Source organism: Coregonus lavaretus (assembly GCF_964263955.1).
Source record: "Coregonus lavaretus genome assembly, chromosome: 17".
Classification (NCBI taxonomy): domain Eukaryota; kingdom Metazoa; phylum Chordata; class Actinopteri; order Salmoniformes; family Salmonidae; genus Coregonus; species Coregonus lavaretus.
Window position 1 is genome coordinate 41,526,521 of NC_140004.1, and position 24,969 is coordinate 41,551,489.

Sequence of the window (24,969 nt, forward strand, 5' to 3'; positions counted from 1 at the left end):
GGCCCACCAACCAATTCTCGCTTAGGGCCCCAAAAGGCTCAAGCCGGCTCCCACCCACACACACTCATGAAAAATATATTTGCTAAATGGCGTGGAAATGTAATGTATGCAACCACTTGGGGTCTGAAACGCCTGTGTGTGTGTGTTCATCTTCCTGCTTCCTTCCTTCTATCTGACAGATACTGGCTGGCTGGGGTAATGTAGTGTAATGCACTCTCTCCTTCAGCAGCACACTGATGACATCATACTCTGGAAACAGAGATGACACATTTTCCAGTTTTTCAAACAAACGGACAGAGAGAGGGACTGAACGAGTGAGTGACAGAGACTGAATGAGTGAGTGACAGAGATTGAGAGCTCCCACGGACCAGGGGGCAGGGAGAGAGGGAGATAAGAGAGAGAAAATAAGGGAAAGAGATGGAGAGAGAGGGAAAAGGAGAGATATACACTGAGTGTACAAAACATTAAGAACACCTTCCTAATATTGAGTTGCACCCCCCCCCCTCCCCCTTTTGCCCTCAGAACAGCCTCAATTCGTCGGGGCATGGACTCTACACGGTGTCGAAAGCGTTACACAGGGATGCTGGCCCATGTTGACTTTAATGGTTCCCACAGTTGTGTCAAGTTGTCTGGACCTATGGCAGTCTCTATGGGGGTGCCACAGGGTTCAATTCTTGGGCCGACACTTTTCTCCGTGTATATCAATGATGTCGCTCTTGCTGCTGGTGACTCTCAGATCCACCTCTACGCAGACGACACCATTTTGTATACATCTGGCCCTTCATTGGACACTGTGTTAACAAACCTCCAAACGAGCTTCAATGCCATACAACAATCCTTCAGTAGCCTCCAACTGCTCTTAAACACTAGTAAAACTAAATGCATGCTTTTCAATCGAACGCTGCTGGCACCCGCCCACCCGACTAGAATCACCACTCTCGACGGGTCTGACCTAGAGTATGTGGACAACTACAAATACCTAGGTGTCTGGTTAGACTGTAAACTCAACTTCCAGACTCACATAAAGAATCTCCAATCCAAAGTTAAATCTAGAATCGGCTTCCTATTTCGCAATAAAGCCTCCTTCACTCATGCTGCCAAACATGCCCTCGTAAAACTGACTATCCTACCGATCCTTGACTTCGGCGATGTAATTTACAAAATAGCCTCCAACACTCTACTCAGCAAATTGGATGTAGTCTATCACAGTGCCATCCGTTTTGTCTCCAAAGCCCCATACACTACCCACCACTGTGACCTGTACGCTCTTGTTGGCTGGTCCTCACTACATGTTCGTCGTCAAACCCACTGGCTCCAGGCCATCTATAAATCACTGCTAGGCAAATCCCCGCCTTATCTTAGCTCATTGGTCACCATAGCAGCACCCACCCGTAGTCTGCGCTCCAGCAGGTATATCTCACTGGTCATTCCCAAAGCCAACACCTCCTTTGGCCGCCATTCCTTCCAGTTCTCTGCTGCCAATGACTGGAACGAATTGCAAAAATCTCTGAAGCTGGAGACTCTTATCTCCCTCAATAACTTTAAGCATCAGTTGTCAGAGCACCTTACCGATCACTGCACCTGTACACAGCCCATCCGAAATTAGCCCACCCAACTACCTCATCCCTATATTGTTATTTATTTTGCTCTTTTGCACCCCAGTATCTCTATTTGCACATAATCTCTTGCACATCTAGCATTCCAGTGTTAATACTATTGTAATTATTCTGCACTATAGCCTATTTATTGCCTTACCTCCATAACTTGCTACATTTGCACACACTGTATATATATTTTCTGTTGTATTTCTGACTTTATGTTTTTTTTTTTTACCCCATATGTAACTCTGTGTTGTTTTTATTGCACTACTTTGCTTTATCTTGGCCAGGTCGCAGTTGTAAATGAGAACCTGTTCTCAACTGGCTTACCTGGTTAAATAAAGGTGAAATAAAAAATAAAAAATAAAAGTTGGCTGGATGTCCTTTGGGTGGTGGACCATTCTTGATACACATGGGAAACTGTTGAGTGTGAAAAACCCTGCAGCGTTGCAGTTCTTGACACAAACCGGTGCGCCTGGCACCTACTACCATACCCCCTTCAAAGTCACTTAAATATTTTGGTCTTGCCCATTCACCCTCTGAATGGCACACATGCACAATCCATGTCTCAATTGTCTCAAGGATTAAAAATCCTTCTTTAACCTGTCTCCTCCCCTTCATCTACACTGATTGAAGTGGATTTAACAAGTGACATCAATAAGGGATTATCATAGCTTTCACCTGGATTCACCTGGTCAGTCTATGTCAAAGAAAGAGCAGGTGTTCCTAATGTTTTGTACACTCAGTGCATTTATATACACACACCAACACTGAACAAAAATATAAACGCAACATGCAACAATTTCAACGACTTTACTTAGTTACAGTTCATATAAGGAAATCAGTCAATTGAAATAAATTCATTAGGCCCTAATCTATGGATTTCACAAGACTGGGACGGGCCGCAGCCATGGGAGGGCATAGGCTCACCCACTAGGGAGCCAGGCCCACCCACTGGAGAGCCAGGCCCAGCCAATCAGAATTAGTTTTTCCCCACAAAAGGGCTTTATTACAGACATAAACGCTCCTCCGTTTCATCAGCTGTCTGGGTGGCTGGTCTCAGACGATTCCGCAGGTGACGAAGCCAGATGTGGAGGTCCTGGGCTGGCGTGGTTACACATGGTCTGCTGTTGTGAGGCCGGCTGGACGTACTGCCAATTTCTCTAAAACGACGTTGAGGCGGCTTATGGTAGAGAATGTAACATTAAATGATCCCGTGTAGCTCAGTTGGTAGAGCATGGCGTTTGCAACGCTAGGGTTGTGGGTTCGATTCCCACAGGGGGCCAGTATGAAAAAACAAAAAAGAACAAAAACAAAATGTATGCACTCTCTGGACAAGAGCATCTGCTAAATGACTAAAATGTAAAATGTACATTGACAGAGTATTTTGTGTAGAATGTTGACATAAAATGACAATTAAATCAATTGAATACTTTTACAAGGCGGGGGGGGGGAGCGATAGAACTAATCTTCTGAGTATACCCTCCGAATTAAAAAATAAATAAAACCCCAATATTGGGGACCATAAATGTAGTCGGACCGTTTCCTTTTCCTCCTTCCCCCCAACCCCCAAAATGTAACTCCCATATTTTTCGACACATGCACCCAACCTTGTGATTCTCCAAAGTGTGGTAGTGTAGTTTTGGATGGGTGTAGGAGTGAAGGAGTATGGGAAGAGTCTTTTTAGATCTACAGTGAGCTCCAAAAGTATTGGGAGAGTGTCACATTTTTTGTTGTTTTGGCTCTGTACTCCAGCACTTTGGTGCAGACTGTCAGCTTTAATTTGAGGGTATTTTCATTCATATCGGGTGAACCGTTTAGAAATTACAGCACTTTTTCTACATAGTCCCCCCATTTTAGGGGACCAAAATTATTGGGACAAATTCACTTACAGTGAGGGAAAAAAGTATTTGATCCACTGCTGATTTTGTACGTTTGCCCACTGACAAAGACATGATCAGTCTATAATTTTTAATGGTAGGTTTATTTGAACAGTGAGAGACAGAATAACAAAACAAAAATCCAGAAAAACGCATGTCAAAAATGTTATAAATTGATTTGCATTTTAATGAGGGAAATAAGTATTTGACCCCTCTGCAAAACATGACTTAGTACTTGGTGGCAAAACCCTTGTTGGCAATCACAAAGGTCAGACGGTTCTTGTAGTTGGCCACCAGGTTTGCACACATCTCAGGAGGGATTTTGTCCCACTCCTCTTTGCAGATCTTCTCCAAGTCATTAAGGTTTCGAGCCTGACGTTTGGCAACTCGAACCTTCAGCTCCCTCCACAGATTTTCTATGGGATTAAGGTCTGGAGACTGGCTAGGCCACTCCAGCACCTTAATGTGCTTCTTCTTGAGCCACTCCTTTGTTGCCTTGGCCGTGTGTTTTGGGTCATTGTCATGCTGGAATACCCATCCATGACCCATTTTCAATGCCCTGGCTGAGGGAAGGAGGTTCTCACCCAAGAATTGACGGTACATGGCCCCGTCCATCGTCCCTTTGATGCGGTGAAGTTGTCCTGTCCCCTTAGCAGAAAAACACCCCCAAAGCATAATGTTTCCACCTCCATGTTTGACGGTGGGGATGGTGTTCTTGAGGTCATAGGCAGCATTCCTCCTCCTCCAAACACGGCGAGTTGAGTTGATGCCAAAGAGCTCGATATTGGTCTCATCTGACCACAACACTTTCACCCAGTTCTCCTCTGAATCATTCAGATGTTCATTGGCAAACTTCAGACGGGCCTGTATATGTTATTTCTTGAGCATGGGGACCTTGCGGGTGCTGCAGGATTTCAGTCCTTCACGGCGTAGTGTGTTACCAAATGTTTTCTTGGTAACTGTGGTCCCAGCTGCCTTGAGATCATTGACAACATCCTCCTGTGTAGTTCTGGGCTGATTCCTCACCGTTCTCATGATCATTGCAACTCCATGAGGTGAGATCTTGCATGGAGCCCCAGGCCGAGGGAGATTGACAGTTATTTTGTGTTTCTTCCATTTGCGAATAATCGCACCAACTGTTGTCACCTTCTCACCAAGCTGCTTGGCGATGGTCTTGTAGCCCATTCCAGCCTTGTGTAGGTCTACAATCTTGTCCCTGACATCCTTGGAGAGCTCTTTGGTCTTGGCCATGGTGGAGAGTTTGGAATCTGATTGATTGATTGCTTCTGTGGACAGGTGTCTTTTATACAGGTAACAAACTGAGATTAGGAGCACTCCCTTTAAGAGTGTGCTCCTAATCTCAGCTCGTTACCTGTATAAAAGACACCTGGGAGCCAGAAATCTTTCTGATTGAGAGGGGGTCAAATATGTATTTCCCTCATTAAAATGCAAATCAATTTATAACATTTTTGACATGCTTTTTTCTGGATTTCTTTGTTGTTATTCTGTCTCTCACTGTTCAAATAAACCTACCATTAAAATGATAGACTGATCATTTCTTTGTCAGTGTGCAAACGTACAAAATCAGCAGGGGATCAAATACTTTTTTCCCTCACTGTATATGTGTATTAAAGTAGTAAAAAGTTTAGTATTTGTCCCATAATCACAGCACGCAATGACTACATAAAGCTTGCAACTCTACATATATGTTGGATTCATTTGCTGTTTTTTTTTGGTTATGTTTCAGATTATTTTATTCCCAATAGAAATGAATGGTAAATATTGTATTGTGTCATTTTGGAGTCACTTTTATAGTAAATAAGAATATAATATGTTTCTAAACACTTCTACGTTAATGTGGATGCTTCCATGATTACGGATAATCCTGAATGAATCGTGAATAATGTTGAGTGAGAAAGTTACAGACGCACAAATACCATACCCCTAAGACATGCTAACCTCTCACCATCACAATAACAGGGGAGATTAGCATTTTTTGGTGGGGGGGGGGATATGATATTTGTGCGTCTGTAATTTTCTCACTCAGTGGAAGTGGAACCTGAAAGGAAAGCATCTGTTGACAGCACGCAAATTAACACAAACACACAATGAACACAGATGAACACAGTGGATTGGCAGATCAGGACGTACAAATGACAAAGACCGTGTGACTGTGCACTTGTAGTGTAACTCTATGGGGGTCTATGTGGGCGGGCAGTCTGACTACAGCTTTCATTGGGTGTCAAGGGGATTTGGTCAGAATGTTTAGAGTGAGTCCACATACAGGCAAGCTTACACATGACGCCTTATCAACCTCTAACACGAGGTGTAGCACAGCAAAATAAATAAATAAATAAATAAATAAATAAACGTTCAAAAACACTGAACAACAAAACCCTAACCCCTGTCGAACCAGTGTGTGTTTGTGTGTGTGGAATAACCGCTGTGGAATCTTTTATTCATATTTTCTCTAGAGCTGTGGGAGGCAGTGAGTCATCGGTTGTGTCCCAAATGGCACCCTATTCCCTACGTAGTGCACTACTATCTATAGGGCTCTGGTCAAAAGTAGTGCACTATGTAGGGAATAGGGTACCATTTAGGACGCACACGACCAGATGGTCTTTAAGAGACTGACACAGGAAGTGAGGTGACAGCCTCTGTCAGAGATAACAGGAAGTGCACTCACTCGCAGCAGCTCCCCAGACGAGGGTCTGTCCTGAGGAATTTTGAGGAGGCAGCAGTCAACAAAGCTCCGGAAGGGGTCCGACCTTGTAGAAAGATAGAGGAGTGGAGAGGTGGAGCGGAGGGACGGAAGAAAACAGAACACAACAATGATTACGCCAGGCACAAAAGGCAATAGTAGTCAACATCTTTCCCACCTTTCAAACCAGAGTAAGGGCCAAGCCGTGCTTCTATAGCTATTCACTGTGTTTGTCAGTGTTATTGAAAGTCCATCTTCAAACTCTTTGCATGGGTACATCATACAGTCTACATAGTTTCCTAAACGTTGTACTAGTCTTAGCTCTGGGAGAAACGGGCATAAAGACAATAGCTGTCACTTTCAACCTTCATCTGTCAAAGTGTCATACATTCAGCAGTATACACAGAGTCAGGGTTAAGAGCACCTGTATTGCTTGTCAACATGTCACCTGTCTTCTTTAAGACTAACGATGCATGGTGATGTCTCCGCTAGTTTCAGCTTTGAGAGACTATGTTTATGCCAGAGGCCTGTTTGGAACACCTCCAACAACACACTGGCTAGGGGTGCACCCACAGAATTAAATGCAACACTATTATAATGTACCTCTATGGTAGGATCATAACTCTGCTTCACACACTCTTTAGTACAAGGATAGGGCTTTCTTTCAATGTTAATTTGTCAAAGTGTGCATAATCTTTGCATTATGAATAGAAAATCAAACACTAATTTCTTGGAGAGTGCGCTACTTGTGAATCTGCTTGCTTTGGGTTTCATAACTCCCACAATCGACTCTCTTACACTGGAGAACAATGAGTAGCACTGTTTAGTAATGAACACTTACACCTTCAGGAAAATCACCTTGTAAAGAGTGACGCACGCTGCCACTTGTTTTAGCTGTAGTGTAAGCAACTGTATTTGTTGAAAGGAATGTATCCTTAGAGCCATATAAGTCCTATTTCTGTATTTGGGTCAAGTAGAGTACAAACTTCCACCTTTATGGTGAGATACTACTGTATAGTGGGTGGGTCATGCTATTGTAAATGTTGACACGTAGAGTAATGTTTGACTGGATCTTCCTCCTATGGCAGTCATCACACCATCAACAGCAACATAGGGGGGGGGTAGTGTGATTGCTGCCTGTCTGTCTGTCTCTCTCCGTCCTGCGGAGTGGTATAGTGAATAGTAGATTACAGTAGAAGCCTGTGTACGTGAGCCTGATTCTTTAAATAGGCCACAGCTCGGCCCCTCAGGTAATTACATAACATACACTTACATAAACAAAAGTATGTGGACACCCCGTCATATTAGTGGATTCGGCTATTTCAGCCACACCTGTTTTTTTAAATCAAGCACACAGCCATGCAATCTCCATAGACAAACATTGGCAGTAGAATGGCCTTACTGAAGAGCTCAGTGACTTTCAACGTGGCACCGTCATAGGATGCCACCTTTCCAACAAGTCAGTTTGTCACATTTCTGCTTTGCTAGAGCTGCCCCGGTCAACTGTAAGTGCTGTTATTGTGAAGTGGAAACGTCTAGGAGCAACAACGGCTCAGCCGCAAAGTGGTAGGCCACACAAGCTCACAGAACGGGACCACTGAGTGCTGAAGTGCGTAGCGCATAAAAAAAATCTGCTGTCCTCGGTTGCAACACTCACTACTGAGTTCCAAACTGTCTCTGGAAGCAACATCAGCACAATAATTGTTAGTCGGGAGCTTCATAAAATGGGTTTCCATGGCCAAGCAGCCGCACACAAGCCTAAGATCATAGATCACCACACGCAATGCCAAGTGTCGGCTGGAGTGGTGTAAAGCTCGTCGCCATTGGACTCTGGAGCAGTGGAAACGTGTTCTCTGGAGTGATGAATCACGCTTCACCATCTGGCAGTCCGACGGACTAATCTGGGTTTGGCGGATGCCAGGAGAACGCTACATGCCCCAATGCATAGTGCCAACTGTAAAGTTGGGTGGAGGAGGAATAATGGTCTGGGGCTGTTTTTCATGTTTCGGGCCCCTTAGTTCCAGTGAAGGGAAATCTTAACGCTGCAGCATACAATGACATTCTAGATGATTCTGTGCTTCCAACTTTGTGGCAACAGTTTGGGGAAGGCCCTTTCATGTTTCAGCATGACAATGCCCCCGTTCACAAAGAGAGGTCCATACAGAAATGGTTTGTCGAGATTGGTGTGGAAGAACTTGACAGGCCTGCACAGAGCCCTGACCTCAACCCCATCAAACACCTTTGGGATGAATTGGAACGCCGACTGTGAACCAGGCCTAATCGCCCAACATCAGTGCCTGACCTCACTAATGCACTTGTGACTGAAAGGGAGCAAGTCCCCTCAGCAATGTTCCAACAGCTAGTGGAAAGCCTTCCCATAAGAGTGGAGGCTGTTATAGCAGCAAAGGGGGGACCAACTCCATATTAATGCCCATGATTTTGGAATGGGATGTTCGACAAGCAGGTATCCACATACTTTTGGTCATGTAGTGTATGTACTTTGACTGGGAATTCCAGGGCTGCGAGAGTGTCACGACTTCCGCCGAGGCTGCCTCCCCTCCTTGTTCGGGCAGGTTTCGGCGTTCGTCGTCACCGGCTTACTAGCTACTGCCGATCCCATTCTCATCACTCCACTTGTCATGTCTTGTCTTGTCAATCACACACACCTGGTGCTCATTCCCCTAATTAGTATGTGTATAAGTGTTCCCTCTGTTCCCCTTGTCTTTGTGAGTGATTGTTTCATTGTGAGAGCGTGTAGCTCGGTTGAGCTACTCTTCCATTTGTTATTGCCAAGGTGGAATATTTCCCTTGTGATAGTTTCGTTTTGAAGCTTGGTGCGTTTTATTTATGTAAACGGAATAAACTCTGGACTTCGGTGTTTTACCTCCTGCGCCTGACTCCTTCATTCACACCTCGTCACAGAGAGGTTGTGTGTGTGTGTGTGTGTGTGTGTGTGTGTGTGTGGTCACACAGCTCAGTGGAGGGACGGTGAGGACTTACCACTCGTTGGACTGCAGCGTGGGAGAGTCGTTCTGGGCAATGTGATATAAGGCACTCATAGCGTTCATGTTGAACAGGGGAGGCTTCCGCTCCGCTATGGAGGGGGAGAGAGAGAGGGAGGGGGAGAGAGAGAGGGAGGGGGGAGGGAGAGAGAGAGGGAGGGGGGAGGGAGAGAGAGAGAGGGAGGGGGGAGGGGGAGAGAGAGAGGGAGGGGGGAGGGGAGAGAGGGAGGGGGGAGGGGGGAGAGAGAGGGATAGAGAGAAAAGAGAGTTAGGAGGGAGTTCATATCTGGTTGACCAGGAGGAAAGATAAGAGATACTATTGACCTAGTGATTCTCATTATCTGTCTGTTTGTATAGAAGTGTGAGTGAATGTTTACATGCAGTGTCTGAAATAGATAAAAGGGCCACAGTAATCACATGACAAACAGGACTGAGCAACAATGTGAATCAACTGTCAACCAGGAGTGTCACTGCTCTCGCCAGATGGTCTAGCTATGTCTGTTTGACATTCTGAGGCAGGCCAAAACAGTATACTGATAACAATGATGCCTCCTGAGATGTCCATAATAGAGTCTGTGCTAGAAGCTGAGTGGGTTAGTTGCAGGCTTTATGCTCTACAGGGAGTGAAGAGGAGTAACTACCTACCAATGCACTGACTCAGAGCGTCCGCTAAATGACTCACATGTACAAGTAATTAATAAAGTAACCCAGTTCTATGCAGGTGATTCCCAGTAAAACTGAAATAATCGTAACTCACCCAGTTCTATGCAGGTGATTCCCAGTAAAACAGAAATAATCGTAACTCACCCAGTTCTATGCAGGTGATTCCCAGTAAAACAGAAATAATCGTAACTCACCCAGTTCTATGCAGGTGATTCCCAGTAAAACAGAAATAATCGTAACTCACCCAGTTCTATGCAGGTGATTCCCAGTAAAACAGAAATAATCGTAACTCACCCAGTTCTATGCAGGTGATTCCCAGTAAAACAGAAATAATCGTAACTCACCCAGTTCTATGCAGGTGATTCCCAGTAAAACAGAAATAATCGTAACTCACCCAGTTCTATGCAGGTGATTCCCAGTAAAACAGAAATAATCGTAACTCACCCAGTTCTATGCAGGTGATTCCCAGGGACCAGATGTCTATCTTCCCTTCGTACTGACCCTCATCCATGGCTAGGATCACTTCCGGGGCCATCCTGGTACACACACACGGATGCACACACACACGAATGCACACACACGGATAAACACACACACACACACACACACACACACACGGAGGCACACACACACGTAAGTTAATTAACCACCACTGTTAAATTCATGGCAATTCATAAGCTGTTGAGCCCGGAGATCTTAAAGACCCTTTGGTATGCAGTGATAGCCTAGCTAGCAAATCAGGTCTGAGTAATGTTCTGCTGGAGACAAGTAGCACACAGCGGGCTTTGAGGATCATGAGTGGAATATCAGGAGAATCAACACTTTTCTTATGAGAGTTCTCCGAATTCTCATGTTTTGTTTGTTTGTTTGTCTCCAGCGTTACTGTGAGGGTTTCTATGTGAATGACCAGCGGCTTTTATAACATAAGAAATCATTGTCAATTATTACATATAGCTATCTGGTCCTGGGGCTTCCAACATTCCACATTCCACATTGTGTTCCAGCTGAATATGTAATTCAATGAATCAACTAATCGTCAAGGCCTTGAGTAGTTGAATCAGGTGTGATAGCGGTGGGCTGGAGCAAGAATGTGCATTCTGGGGAGGCCCCAGGACTGGAGTGGAAAAGCCCTGTTGTAGTGTTAGGTACTGACCAGTAAGGTGTTGGTGTGGTGGTGGTACTGACCAGTATGGTGTTGGTGTGGTGGTGGTGGTACTGACCAGTAAGGTGTTGGTGTGGTGGTGGTACTGACCAGTAAGGAGTTAGTGGTGTGGTGGTACTGACCAGTAAGGAGTTAGTGTGGTGGTACTGACCAGTAAGGAGTTAGAGTGGTGGTACTGACCAGTAAGGAGTTAGAGTGGTGGTACTGACCAGTAAGGAGTTAGAGTGGTGGTGGTACTGACCAGTATGGCGTTAGTGTGGTGGTGGTACTGACCAGTAAGGAGTTAGTGTGGTGGTGGTACTGACCAGTAAGGAGTTAGTGTGGTGGTACTGACCAGTAAGGTGTTAGTGTGGTGGTACTGACCAGTAAGGAGTTAGTGTGGTGGTACTGACCAGTAAGGTGTTAGTGTGGTGGTACTGACCAGTAAGGAGTTAGTGTGGTTGTACTGACCAGTAAGGAGTTAGTGTGGTGGTACTGACCAGTAAGGAGTTAGTGTGGTGGTACTGACCAGTAAGGAGTTAGTGTGGTGGTGGTACTGACCAGTAAGGAGTTAGTGTGGTGGTACTGACCAGTACGGAGTTAGTGTGGTGGTGGTACTGACCAGTAAGGAGTTAGTGTGGTGGTACTGACCAGTATGGAGTTAGTGTGGTGGTACTGACCAGTAAGGGGTTAGTGTGGTGGTACTGACCAGTAAGGAGTTAGTGTGGTGGTGGTACTGACCAGTAAGGAGTTAGTGTGGTGGTACTGACCAGTAAGGTGTTAGTGTGGTGGTACTGACCAGTAAGGAGTTAGTGTGGTGGTGGTACTGACCAGTAAGGAGTTAGTGTGGTGGTGGTACTGACCAGTAAGGACTTAGTGTGGTGGTGGTACTGACCAGTAAGGACTTAGTGTGGTGGTGGTACTGACCAGTAAGGTGTTAGTGTGGTGGTACTGACCAGTAAGGTATTAGTGTGGTGGTGGTACTGACCAGTAAGGAGATAGTGTGGTGGTACTGACCAGTAAGGAGTTCCTACGAAGGAGTTGGCAGGAGAGGCTGTAGAGGCAGAGCCGAAGTCTGCCAATTTGACCTGGCCTGGCTCCGTTAGCAGGATGTTTCCAGCTTTTACATCTCTGGGGGGGGGCGAGAGAGAGAGAGAGAGAATCCCCATACTTTAATGAAGACAGCTTCTCCATCCTGGAGGGGGAAATCAATCATTTCCAGACCCAGGGACATGTACTAGTCTGTGGCGACCTAAATGCCAGAACTGGACAAGAACCTGACACCCTCAGCACACAGGGGGACAAACACCTACCTGGAGGTGACAGCATTCCCTCCCCCATATGCCCCCCTAGGCACAACTACGACAACATAACCAACAAAAACGGGTCACGACTCCTGCAGCTCTGTCGCACACTGGGTATGTACATAGTCAATGGTAGGCTTCGAGGGGACTCCTATGGTAGGTACACCTATAGCTCATCTCTTGGCAGTAGTCCTGTAGACTACTTTATCACTGACCTCAACCCAGAGTCTCTCAGAGCGTTCACAGTCAGCCCACTGACACCCCTATCAGACCACAGCAAAATCACAGTCTACTTGAACAGAGCAATACTCAATCATGAGGCATCAAAGCCAAAGGAACTGAATAATATTAAGAAATGCTATAGATGGAAGGAAAGTACTGTTGACCTACCAAAAAACAATTAGGCAACAACAAATTCAATCCATTCTAGACAACTTCCTGGACAAAACGTTCCACTGTAATAGTGAAGGTGTAAACTTGGCAGTAGAAAACCTAAACAGTATATTTGACCTCTCAGCTTCCCTATCAAATCTAAAAATCTCTAACAGAAAACCAAAGAAAAGTAACAACAGTGATAAATGGTTTGATGAAGAATGCAAAAACCTAAGAAAGAAATTGAGAAACCTATCCAACCAAAAACATAGAGAGACCCAGAAAACCTGAGCCTACGCCTTCACTATGATGAATCACTAAAACAATACAGAAATACACTTCGGAAAAAGAAGGAACAGCATGTCAGAAATCAGCTCAATGTAATTGAAGAATCCATAGACTAACCACTTCTGGGAAAATTGGAAAACACAACAACAACACGAAGAGCTATCTATCCAAAACGGAGATGTATGGGTAAACCACTTCTCCAATCTTTTTGGCCCTATAACAGAGAACAAACAGCAAAGAAATATACATGATCAAATGCAAATCTTAGAATCAACTATTAAAGACTACCAGAACCCACTGGATTCTCCAATTACATTGAATGAACTACAGGACAAAATACAAACCCTCCAACCCAAAAAGTCCTGTGGTGTTGATGGTATCCTCAATGAAATGATAAAATATACAGACCACAAATTTCAATTAGCTATACTTAAACTCTTTAACATCATCCTTAGCTCTGGCATCTTCCCCAATATTTGGAACCAAGGACTGATCACCCCAATCCACAAAAGTGGAGACAAATTTGACCCCAATAACTACCGTGGGATATGCGTCAACAGCAACCTTGGGAAAATCCTCTGCATTATCATTAACAGCAGACTAGTTCATTTCCTCAGTGAAAACAATGTACTGAGCAAATGTCAAATTGGCTTTTTACCAAATTACCGTACGACAGACCACGTATTCACCCTGCACACCCTAATTGACAAACAAACAAACCAAAACAAAGGCAAAGTCTTCTCATGCTTTGTTGATTTCAAAAAAGCTTTTGACTCAATTTGGCATGAGGGTCTGCTATACAAATTGATGGAAAGTGTGGTTGGGGGAAAAACATACGACATTATAAAATCCATGTACACAAACAACAAGTGTGCGGTTAAAATTGGCAAAAAACACACACATTTCTTTCCACAGGGCCGTGGGGTGAGACAGGGATGCAGTTTAAGCCCCACCCTCTTCAACATATATATCAACGAATTGGCGAGGGCACTAGAACAGTCTGCAGCACCCGGCCTCACCCTACTAGAATCTGAAGTCAAATGTCTTCTGTTTGCTGATGATCTGGTGCTTCTGTCACCAACCAAGGAGGGCCTACAGCAGCACCTAGATCTTCTGCACAGATTCTGTCAGACCTGGGCCCTGACAGTAAATCTCAGTAAGACAAAAATAATGGTGTTCCAAAAAAGGTCCAGTTGCCAGGACCACAAATACAAATTCCATCTAGACACCGTTGCCCTAGAGCACACAAAAAACTATACATACCTCGGCCTAAACATCAGCGCCACAGGTAACTTCCACAAAGCTGTGAACGATCTGAGAGACAAGGCAAGAAGGGCCTTCTATGCCATCAAAAGGAACATAAAATTTGACATACCAATTAGGATCTGGCTAAAAATACTTGAATCAGTTATAGAACCCATTGCCCTTTATGGTTCTGAGGTCTGGGGTCCGCTCACCAACCAAGAATTCACAAAATGGGACAAACACCAAATTGAGACTCTGCATGCAGAATTCTGCAAAAACATCCTCCGTGTACAACGTAAAACACCAAATAATGCATGCAGAGCAGAATTAGGCCAATACCCGCTAATTATCAAAATCCAGAAAAGAGCCGTTAAATTCTATAACCACTTAAAAGGAAGCGATTCCCAAACCTTCCATAACAAAGCCATCACCTACAGAGAGATGAACTTGGAGAAGAGTCCCCTAAGTAAGCTTGTCCTGGGGCTCTGTTCACAAACACAAACAGACCCCACACAGCCCCAGGATAACAACAACAACAACACAACTAGACCCAACCAAATCATGAGAAAACAAAAAGATAATTACTTGACACATTGGAAAGAACAAACAAAAAAACAGAGCAAACTAGAATGCTATTTGGCCCTAAACAGAGAGTACACAGTGGCAGAATACCTGACCACTGTGACTGACCCAAACTTAAGGAAAGCTTTGACTATGTACAGACTCAGTGAGCATAGCCTTGCTATTGAGAAAGGCCGCCGTAGGCAGACCTGGCTCTCAAGAGAAGACAGGCTATGTGCACACTGCCCACAAAATGAGGTGGAAACTGAGCTGCACTTCCTAACCTCCTGCCAAATGTATGACCATATTAGAGACACATATTTCCCTCAGATTACAGCGATCCACAAAGAATTCGAAAACAAACCCAATTTTGATAAACTCCCTTATCTACTGGGTGAAAAACCACAGTGTGCCATCACAGCTGCAAGATTTGTGACCTGTTGCCACAAGAAAAGGGCAACCAGTGAAGAACAAACACCATTGTAAATACAACCCATATTTATGTTTACTTATTTTCCCATTTGTACTTTAACTATTTGCACATTGTTACAACACTGTATATATACATAATATGACATTTGAAATGTCTTTATTCTTTTGAAACTTCTGAGTGTAATGTTTACTGTTAATATTTATTGTTTATTTCACTTTTGTTTACTATCTACTTCACTTGCTTTGGCAATGTTAACACACGTTTCCCATGCCAATAAAGCCCTTAAATTGAATTGAATTGAATTGAATTGGAGAGAGAGAGAGAGAGAGAGAGAGAGAGAGAGAGAGAGAGAGAGAGAGAGAGAGAGAGAGAGAGAGAGAGAGAGAGAGAGAGAGAGAGAGAGAGAGAGAGAGAGAGAGAGAGAGAGAGAGAGAGAGAGAGAGAGAGAGAGAGAGAGAGAGAGAGAGAGAGAGAGAGAGAGAGAGAGAGAGAGAGAGAGAGAGAGAAAGGACAACACAAACAGCATGGTCAGGGTGGTGGGATATTGATAGGACGTATTAAGAAGGCTTTCTGAATGCACAAATAAAGACGCCCAGAGTAAAGCGCTACCATATGTTTGTAGTATACTTCTCCTTCTTTGTTATTTCTTCATCTATGATATATCCAAAAAGCACATGACAGGAGCTGAACTCCGGGAAGAAAGCGAAAACTTGGCTCACTGTCAGGTTGAAGAAGACTGATGTGGTTGAAACATTGTGAATAACTCAACCCAAGCGTATTAATAAAGGCATTTCCTTGTGCGCAGAAAACAGAGAGGATATTTTTTAAGTCTACTTTTGGAGGCATAAAACCTTACAATTCATTTATGAAATTCTGTCTGGGATCATTTTTATTATTTCTATTTTTTCTCAACTTTGAACACAGGCCTACATTTTAATCAGCGTAGCAGCGACATGATAACCTGTAGTGAAACTATGATTGTCAGAGAATTTAGGGCTTGGGAATTGCTATATTAATGGATGCCTATCATATTTGTATGTAATAAAAAGAGTAATTTGTGTCTTTATGGGACCATAGTAAAATTATACGGGCATCTGCACGTAATAACATTTTCCGGTAAGTGACATTCAAGAGGGCTTGTTGGAATGCACGTTGAACTGAGATAAGGATTGTCAGATATAACGGCTCTGAGACAGTTATCTCTGATGACGTCATTATTACCTAACAGTGGAAACAGAGACACCACTTATCGTCTCAGCATCAGTTCAAACTGGTTTTAAATCCGTTGTCGAGGAACCTTTTAACGAGGACACAGACAGGTAGACCCGACCGACCACTCACCTGTGAATCATATTACGGGAATGTAGGTAAGCCAGTCCTAGCAAGGCACCGTGGGTTATGGCAGCAATTTCAACCTCTTGGAGCGGTTTCTTATGAACTAGAAGAGAGAAGAGGATAGAAAAATAAACCAAAGGGGAAAATCGTCATTGCTATCTAGAGATATGAGGTACAGTGTGTACGTATGTAGCAGCAATCTGCCCTTCCTGATATGACACACGACAACAACCAACAGCATCTGGTTATTGGGTAAAGGGTTGGGAGACAAGGGTTATAAAACACATTCCTCATAGCTCTGGCAGAACTATAGCCTGGTCCCAGATCTGTTTGTGCCGTCTTGCTAACTCAATGACTATAGAGAGGTGGTAAGACAGTGCAAACAGATCTGGGACCAGGCTAAGCAGAACGAAGCCTTGCCAAGGAGTCAAAGGGCAAAGCGGAACTACAGTGGAGAAATTTCAGAAGCACTTCACACACACCATCATGGCTGTTTAAAACGGTATCCATGACAGCCAGGATGGGCCACAAACACAAGTGCTATATATATATATATGCATGAGTCAGGCCAAGGTGAGGAATGTTGGGAGATGGTGAACAGGAACATTCATACTGGAATATTACATGGAGAGTTTAGAGAAAAGGCTCATCGCTAACCATGAATGTTGAATTACGGATAGATTCATAGAGCACATGCTCCGAAAGCATCCAGCTATTTTCGTTGTGTTTGGATTAACTGTGTGTGTGTGCTACTCACCCTCTAGTAAATCTGATGCGGAGCCTAGGCAGTACTCCATCACCAGCTGGAAGAGACAGATAGAAAGGTCAGAGGTCAGAAGTTTATAACAAAAAGTGAGAAAGTGCACAGAGACAATGAGAGAGACAGAGAGAGAGAGAGAGAGAGATACAATGAGAGAGAGAGAGACAATGAGAGAGAGAGAGACAATGAGAGAGAGAGACAGAGAGCAAGACATTGATACAGCTCTGCCACAGTCCACTGACCCAGGCAGTGTTATCCTTTAAGTAGCAGCCTTTATACTCAATGGTGTTTGGGTGGCGCAGCTGTTCCAAAAACTTGACCTCCTTGATGATGTCCTGCCATTTCTGAGGAGAGAAGGAAGGAGAGAAAGAGAGAGAGCGAAGGAGAAGGAGAGAGAGAGAGTGGGTTTATGGATAGGTCAGTTACATTTACACAAGAGAGGAGTTTGAACCTAACCCTTGACCCCAACATAAACCTCAACACAAGGCCTTGTGGATCACAGGGAACGTTGAACCTCTGTTACAAGGCCTGAGATGTGACTGCTCGAGTGGCCATGTTGTGAGTTCAAAGATAGTGAGTTGTGACCATCATAATGTCCATAGGGAGGGACCTCAGACTGAGTGAATGCTGTCCATGGAACGTTGAACCTCTGATTCGTCCTGAGGTGTGACCGTCCTATTGGCCGTAGAGGGCAGAGTTAGAGTTCAAAGTGTTAGCATTAGTTGTCCTCTCAACTTGTTTGACCTCTGTTTCAAGGTCTGAGGTGTGACTGAAAGCAGACAGAGTGGGAATGAGTTCAAAGTAAGTTAGTGCCATTTCAAGGCCTGAGGTATGACCATTCTAGTTTGAGTTCAAAGTGAGTACATGAGATGTGACCATCTGTGGTCAGAGTGACTTCAGAGTGAGTTAGTGCTGGCCAGGAAATCTTTAACCTCAGGTGTGACCGTTATAGTGGACACACAGTGACTTCAGAGTGAGTTTGTTGGTTTGGCCAGTATAGCGGTCAGTGAGTGACTTCAGAGTGAGTTGGTTGGTTTGGCCAGTATAGTGGTCAGTGAGTGACTTCAGAGTGAGCTGGTTGGTTTGGCCAGTATAGCGGTCAGTGAGTGACTTTAGTGTGAGCTGGTTGGTTTGGCCAGTATAGCGGTCAGTGAGTGACTTCAGAGTGAGCTGGTTGGTTTGGCCAGTATAGTGGTCAGTGAGTGACTTCAGAGTGAGCTGGTTGGTTTGGCCAGTATAGCGGTCAGTGAGTGACTTCAGAGTGAGCTGGTTGGTTTGGCCAGTATAGCGGTCAGTGAGTGACTTTAGTGTGAGCTGGTTGGTTTGGCCAGTATAGCGGTCAGTGAGTGACTTGAGTGTGAGCTGGTTGGTTTGGCCAGTATAGTGGTCAGTGAGTGACTTTAGTGTGTGTTGGAGCTGTCCTCTCACCTCGGTGGTCTGTTTGCCATTGTAGGACATCTTCTTGATGGCCACCACCTCGTTGGAGTAGGAGTTCCTGGCCTGTAGGAGAGGAGGAGAGAGAGAGACAGAGAGACAGAGAGAAAGACAGAGAGACAGAGACCGACAAAGACAGAGAGAGACATAGAGAGACAGAGCGAGACAGAGCGAGACAGAGCGAGACAGAGAGGGTGAATGTGAGAACAGGCATCTCTCATAGAAAGACACAGCAGTAGTATGAATCCAGGATATGGGCCCATCTTTTATAGAGCTGTCATCAGTATTAAGACCCAGAAGAAAATACCATCATTTGTTAACCAGACTGTGCTGCAGTTCACATTTAGTAAATTACTAGTAGTAAGTAAATAGTCCTTGCCAGAGTCAATTCATTTGCAAACCCAAGAGGAGCACTTAATATTCAATTCAATAAGTATCTGAAACATGGACAGCTGGCTAGCATCCAGTTGGAGCCTAAAAGCTGGTACAAGTGGGTCAAATCATAGTGATACATCTTTATACACTTAGTGGCCAGTTTATTAGGTACCCCGTTAATGAAAATGATTCGCTCCTACAGACAGTGAGTTACGTGACCGTGGCTTGCTATATAAAGCAGGAAGATGGGCATTCAGTTACTGTTTGATTGAACGTTAAAATGGGCAAAATCTGTGACCTAAGCGACTTTGAGCGTGGTATGATCATTGGTGCCAGGTATGCCAGTTCCAGTATCCTGTGCTTTTCACACACAACAGTGTCTAGGATTTACCCAGAATGGTGCGACATACAAAAAAAACACACAGTCAGCGGCAGTCCTGTGGGCGAAAACAGCTCGATGATGAGTGGTCGAAGGAGAACGGCGAGAATGGTGCAAGCTAACAGGCGGTCCACAAACAGGCAAATAACAGCGCAGTAAAACAGTGGTGTGCAGAACAGCATCTCGGAACGCATTACTCGTCGGTCCTTGTCACGCATGGGCTATTGCACCAGACGACCACACCGGGTTTTACTCCTATCAGCTAAACACAAGATGAAGCAGCTCCAGTGGGCACGTGATCACCAACACTGGACAATTGAGGAGTGGAAAAACATTGCCTGGTCTGACGAATACCGGTTCCTGTTGCGTCATGCTAATGGCAGAGTCAGGATTTGGCGTAAGCAGCATGAGTCCATGGCCCAGTCCTGCCTGGTGTCAACGGTACAGGCTGGTAGCGGTGGTGTATTGGTGTGGGGAGTGTTTTCCTGGCACACGTTAAGTCCCCTGATACCAATTGAGCAACGTTTCCATGCCTTGAAGAATTCATGCTGTTCTGGAAGAAAAGGAGGGTCCGACCGGGTACTAAATGGGTGTACCTAATAAACTGACTGATGACTCTGGGTCAAATGAGAACAAACAGGAAACAATAATCAACTGTGTCTCTTCATTGACATCTCCACTTAAGGAGTTACTGAGCAAATATGAAAGTACATATTTTAACATCACAGGAAACTCCCCTGAGTTGAGATATGAGCATAGAGGAAACAGGAAGCTAGTAGCTAGGTACAGGTCCTTAGCCTGCTGGTAGCCTATCTACAGACAGTAAGAACATCATTACAGTCTCTCCTGCTACCAGTCACTTTCTCCTAATCCCTGCCTACATGTACACATCTACCTCAACTACTCCAGTATCCCTGCGCATTGTAAAGTTGGTACTGGCACTGTCCCTGTATATAGCTGACCCTGTATATAGCTGACCGTGTATATACAGTGCATTCGGATAGTATTCAGACCACTTCCCCTTTTCCACATTTTATTACATTACAGCCTTACTCTAAAATGGATTACATAAATTTTCCTCATCAGTCTACACACAATACCCCATAATGACAAAGTGAAAACAAGTTTTAAGAAATTTTTGCAAATGTATTAAAAGTAATAAACAGAAATACCTTATTTACATAAGTATTCAGACCTTATGCTATGAGACTCGAAATTGAGCTCAGGTGCATCCTGTTTCCATTGAGATGTTTCTACAACTTGATTGGAGTCCACCCGTGGTAAATTCAATTGATTGGACATGATTTGGAAAGGAACACACTTGTCTATATAAGGTCCCACAGTTAACAGTGCATGTCAGAGCAAAAAACCAAGCCATGAGGTCGAAGGAATTGTCCGTAGAGCTCTGAGACAGGATTGTGTCGAGGCACAGATCTGGGGAAGGGTACCAAAACATTTCTGCAGCATTGAAGGTCCCCAAGAACACAGAGGCCTCCATCATTCTTAAATGGAAGAAGTTTGGAACCACCAAGACTCTTCCTGGAGCTGGCCTCCGGGCCAAACTGAGCAATCGGGGGAGAAGGGCCTTGGTCAGGGAGGTGACCCAGAACCCGATGGTCACGCTGACTGAGCTCCAGAGTTCCTCTGTGGAGATGGGAGAAACTTCCAGAAGGACAACCATCTCTGCAGCACTCCACCAATCAGGCCTTTATGGTAGTGGCCAGGCGGAAGCCACTCCTCAGTAAAAGGCACATGACAGCCCGCTCTGAGTTTGCCAAAAGGCACCTAAAGGACTCTCAGACCATGAGAAACAAGATTCTCTGGTCTGATGAAACCAAGATTGAACTATTTGGACTGAATGCCAAGCCTCATGTCTGGAGGAAACCTGGCACCATCCCTACGGTGACGCATGGTGGTGGCAGCATCAGGCTGTGGGGATGTTTTTCAGCAGCAGGGACTGGGAGACTATTCAGGATCGAGGGAAAGATGAACAGAGCAAAGTACAGAGAGATCCTTGATGAAAACCTGCTCCAGAGTGCTCAGTACCTCAAACTGGGGGCGAAGGTTCACCTTCCAACAGGACAACTACCCTAAACAACGCAGGAGTGGCTTCGGGACAAGTCTCTGAATGTCCTTGAGTGGCCTAGTCAGAGCCCGGACTTGAACCCGATCGAACCTGAAAATAGCTGTGCAGCCAAGCTCCCCATCCAACCTGACAGAGGTTGAGAGGACCTGCAGAGAAGAATGGGAGAAACTCCCCAAATACAGGTGTGCCAAGCTTGTAGCGTCATTCCCAAAAAGACTTGAGGCTGTAATCGCTGCCAAACGTGCTTCAACAAAATACTGAGTAAAGGGTCTGAATACTTATGTAAATGTCTATTTCCGTTTTTTATTTTAATACATTTGCAAAAAATTCTAAAAACCTATTTTTGCTTTGTCATTATGGGGTATTGTGTGTAGATTGATGAGGGGAAAAAACGATTTAATCAATTTTAGAATACGGCTGTAACATAACAAAATGTGGAAAAGGTCAAGGGGTCTGAATACTTTCCGAATGCACTGTAGTTGACCCTGTATATAGTTGACCCTCGGGGCGGCTGAATTTTAGAGAACAGTTTAGAGGCCCTGTCATGCCAAATAGTGTCCCCCTGCGGCACAATGGGATTCGATGAGTTCTAGCTTCTGTTTTTAGGGCTGTTGCTAGAACTTGCAACATTCTGACAGGATTACGTAATAATAATAATAACAATATGCCATTTAGTAGACGCTTTTATCCAAAGCGACCTACAGTCATGTGCGCATAAATTTTTACGTATGGGTGGTCCCGGGGATCGAACCCACTACCCTGGCGTTACAAGCGCCATGCTCTACCAATTGAGCTACAATTGAGCTACAGAGGACTACTGTAACGTTACTTATATACCTCAGCCTGCCTAGTCAGCTAGCCAGCTACAGTAGCTGGCTGGCTAGCTATCAGCAATTGGTTTAACTTGGACAGTTTTATTAATGAACCAAAGCGTCCGTTGCTATGCTGGTTGCTTGGCTCTATTTTAACTCGTAGCGAAGGAAGGAGGACACGGGCAGTTCTAATTATTAATTAAATAATAATAATTATTATTAAATTATTACCTCAGAATTGCTCTCCAAGGACCGTGTTTTTGACTGTGACAACCTGGTGACTACCTGCTGTTTCACAGGACCGAAAAGACTGGAAAGAGAACACTTTCTTTACCATAAAATGTTAAATATGAATAAATAATTTAAGCTGTTTTTAGATTGACGTTGCTAGCTACTGTAACTAGGCTGGACATATGAAATGCATTTTTAATGCTTTTTTTCTGATAAAAAATAGTTAATTGCATCCACCGTGGAGCCCAGTTTCATAATGTTACCATATGTCCCAGCTGCTTGCCGTAGTTTTGAAGTAATCACGAAAAAACAGGCCTTATTTTAGGGCATTTTTCACCCTGCCAGCTCCTATTAGTTCTATTGAGCACCGTGGCACCAAGTCGCCTTCCGAATGTTTTATTCACAGCCCATTGTTCTACGTCAGAATGCCTGCTTTGCTATTGTTGGCAATGAGACCTGCCCAGGCTGAACCAATTGCTGATAGTTAAAATGTCAACAACAACAAAATATTACTCATGGAACTCTGAGGTCGTCCCAGTGTTTCCTATAGGGGAAATATAGGTATGTCTGTCTATTTCGCCAAATATCTCGCAATGTGTTTCTTTGCAGCAATTCGACCACGAAGGCCTGATTCACACAGTCTCCTCTGAACAGTTGATGTTGAGATGTGTCTGTTACTTGAACTCTGTGAAGCATTTATTTGGGCTGCAATTTCTGAGGCTGGTAACTCTAATATCCTCTGCAGCAGAGGAAACTATGAGTCTTCAATTCCTGTGGCGGTCTTCATGAGAGCCAGTTTCATCATAGCGCTTGATGGTTTTTGCAACTGCACTTGAAGAAACTTTCAAAGTTCTTGACATTTTCCGGATTGACTGACCTTCATGTCTTAAAGTAATGATGGACTGTCGTTTCTCTTTACTTATTTGAACTGTTCTTGCCATAATATGGACTTTGTCTTTTACCAAATAGGGCTATCTTCTGTATACCTTGTCAAAACACAACTGATTGGCTAAAACGTATTAAGAAGGAAAGACATTTCACAAATTAACTTTTAAGAAGGCACACCTGTTAATTGAAATGCATTCCAGGCGACTACCTCATGAAGCTGGTTGAGAGAATGCCAAGAATGTTCAAAGCTGTCATCAAGGCAAAGGGTGGCTATTTAAAGAATCTCAAATATAAAATATATTTTGATTTGTTAAAACATTTTTTGGTTACTACATGATTCCATGTGTTATTTCAAAGTTTTGATGTATTCACTATTATTCTACAATGTAGAAAATAGTACAAATAAAGAAAAACCCTTAAATGAGTAGGTGTTCTAAAACTTTTGACCGGTAGTGTAGCTCCATTATCTTTTCTATATACTTTATATCTGGTTTTAGTCATTTAAGTTTACACTGTTTGGATTTAGGCAACCCAAAAAAACGTTTGGTGGCCAGCCCAATTATTTAAAATGGCAGACAAATCCCTGTAAAGCTAGCTAAAACTCCCAATTAGCTATCCATGTAGATCACAGACAGCTGGGTAGAGAAGTGTGTCAATGACCACAATAAAGGCACAAGGATTTCATCATAGCCGGCCATATCAGCCAGACAGACGACGGCCTCATCCTCACACAGTGGTACTTTAGCCATAGAAATTGAATTACTAGAATGGGAAAGAAAATATTCAGACTACGGCAAATTGACTGGAACACTTAAAAAGGGGGCAATCTGGGATTGGTACATGCCTTTCTGGACTTTTAAATTGATGATACATAGCCATTGACCTGACCTTGTTTTCCGAATCCCAGATTGCCGCTTTAAAATAAATTGTCAATTTTAGTCATTCTATTTCTGTAGCCTTGTCTGGTAGATGACTGGACTCCGAGGAGCAGTAATACCAGCCAACACAGGTCCAGTAAAATATCCTGCCCTCCTATCAAAACAATAGTGTCAATGAGCACAATAAAGGCACCAGGACTCTATAGCCAGCCATATCAGCCAGACTGCTAGGCTGACAGTGCTGTAGCCTTATCTGAAAATGACTGGGTTCTATGGAGTAGTAATGTTCATGCCCTACTATCTATCTATCTATCTATCTATCTATAGATCCTCTTAGGAGGAAAGACTTCTGTTTATCCCTTTTCTCCACCAGCCTTGCATCTGGAGAGGCTGAGGGAGGGATGAGGGGAAGGAGGAGGAGAGAGGTAGAGGGAGGGATGAGGGGAAGGATGGAGGAGAGAGGTAGAGGGAGGGATGAGGGGAAGGATGGAGGAGAGAGGTAGAGGGAGGGATGAGGGGAAGGATGGAGGAGAGAGGTAGAGGGAGGGATGAGGGGAAGGATGGAGGAGAGAGGCTGAGGGAGGGATGAGGGGAAGGATGGAG

General features: G+C 44.2%; 1 protein-coding gene across 4 annotated transcripts in view; it reads right to left on the reverse strand.

Moving 5' to 3' along the window:
• taok3a (TAO kinase 3a) overlaps nt 1-24,969 on the reverse strand; it is a 131,987-nt gene that overhangs the window by 38,664 nt on the left and 68,354 nt on the right. For 3 of the 4 annotated variants that reach the window (XM_084181336.1, XM_084181338.1, XM_084181337.1), the window contains exons 4-11: nt 18,712-18,783; nt 17,526-17,627; nt 17,281-17,326; nt 16,530-16,626; nt 12,003-12,116; nt 10,289-10,380; nt 9,180-9,273; nt 6,165-6,246 (exon numbers count right to left, since the gene is read on the reverse strand). In XM_084181336.1, the coding sequence (XP_084037462.1) occupies nt 6,165-6,246; nt 9,180-9,273; nt 10,289-10,380; nt 12,003-12,116; nt 16,530-16,626; nt 17,281-17,326; nt 17,526-17,627; nt 18,712-18,783 (699 nt within the window). Of the gene's footprint in view, nt 1-6,164; nt 6,247-9,179; nt 9,274-9,888; nt 9,908-10,288; nt 10,381-12,002; nt 12,117-16,529; nt 16,627-17,280; nt 17,327-17,525; nt 17,628-18,711; nt 18,784-24,969 lie in introns of those variants that run through there. The other variant, XM_084181339.1, reaches the window with a different exon arrangement.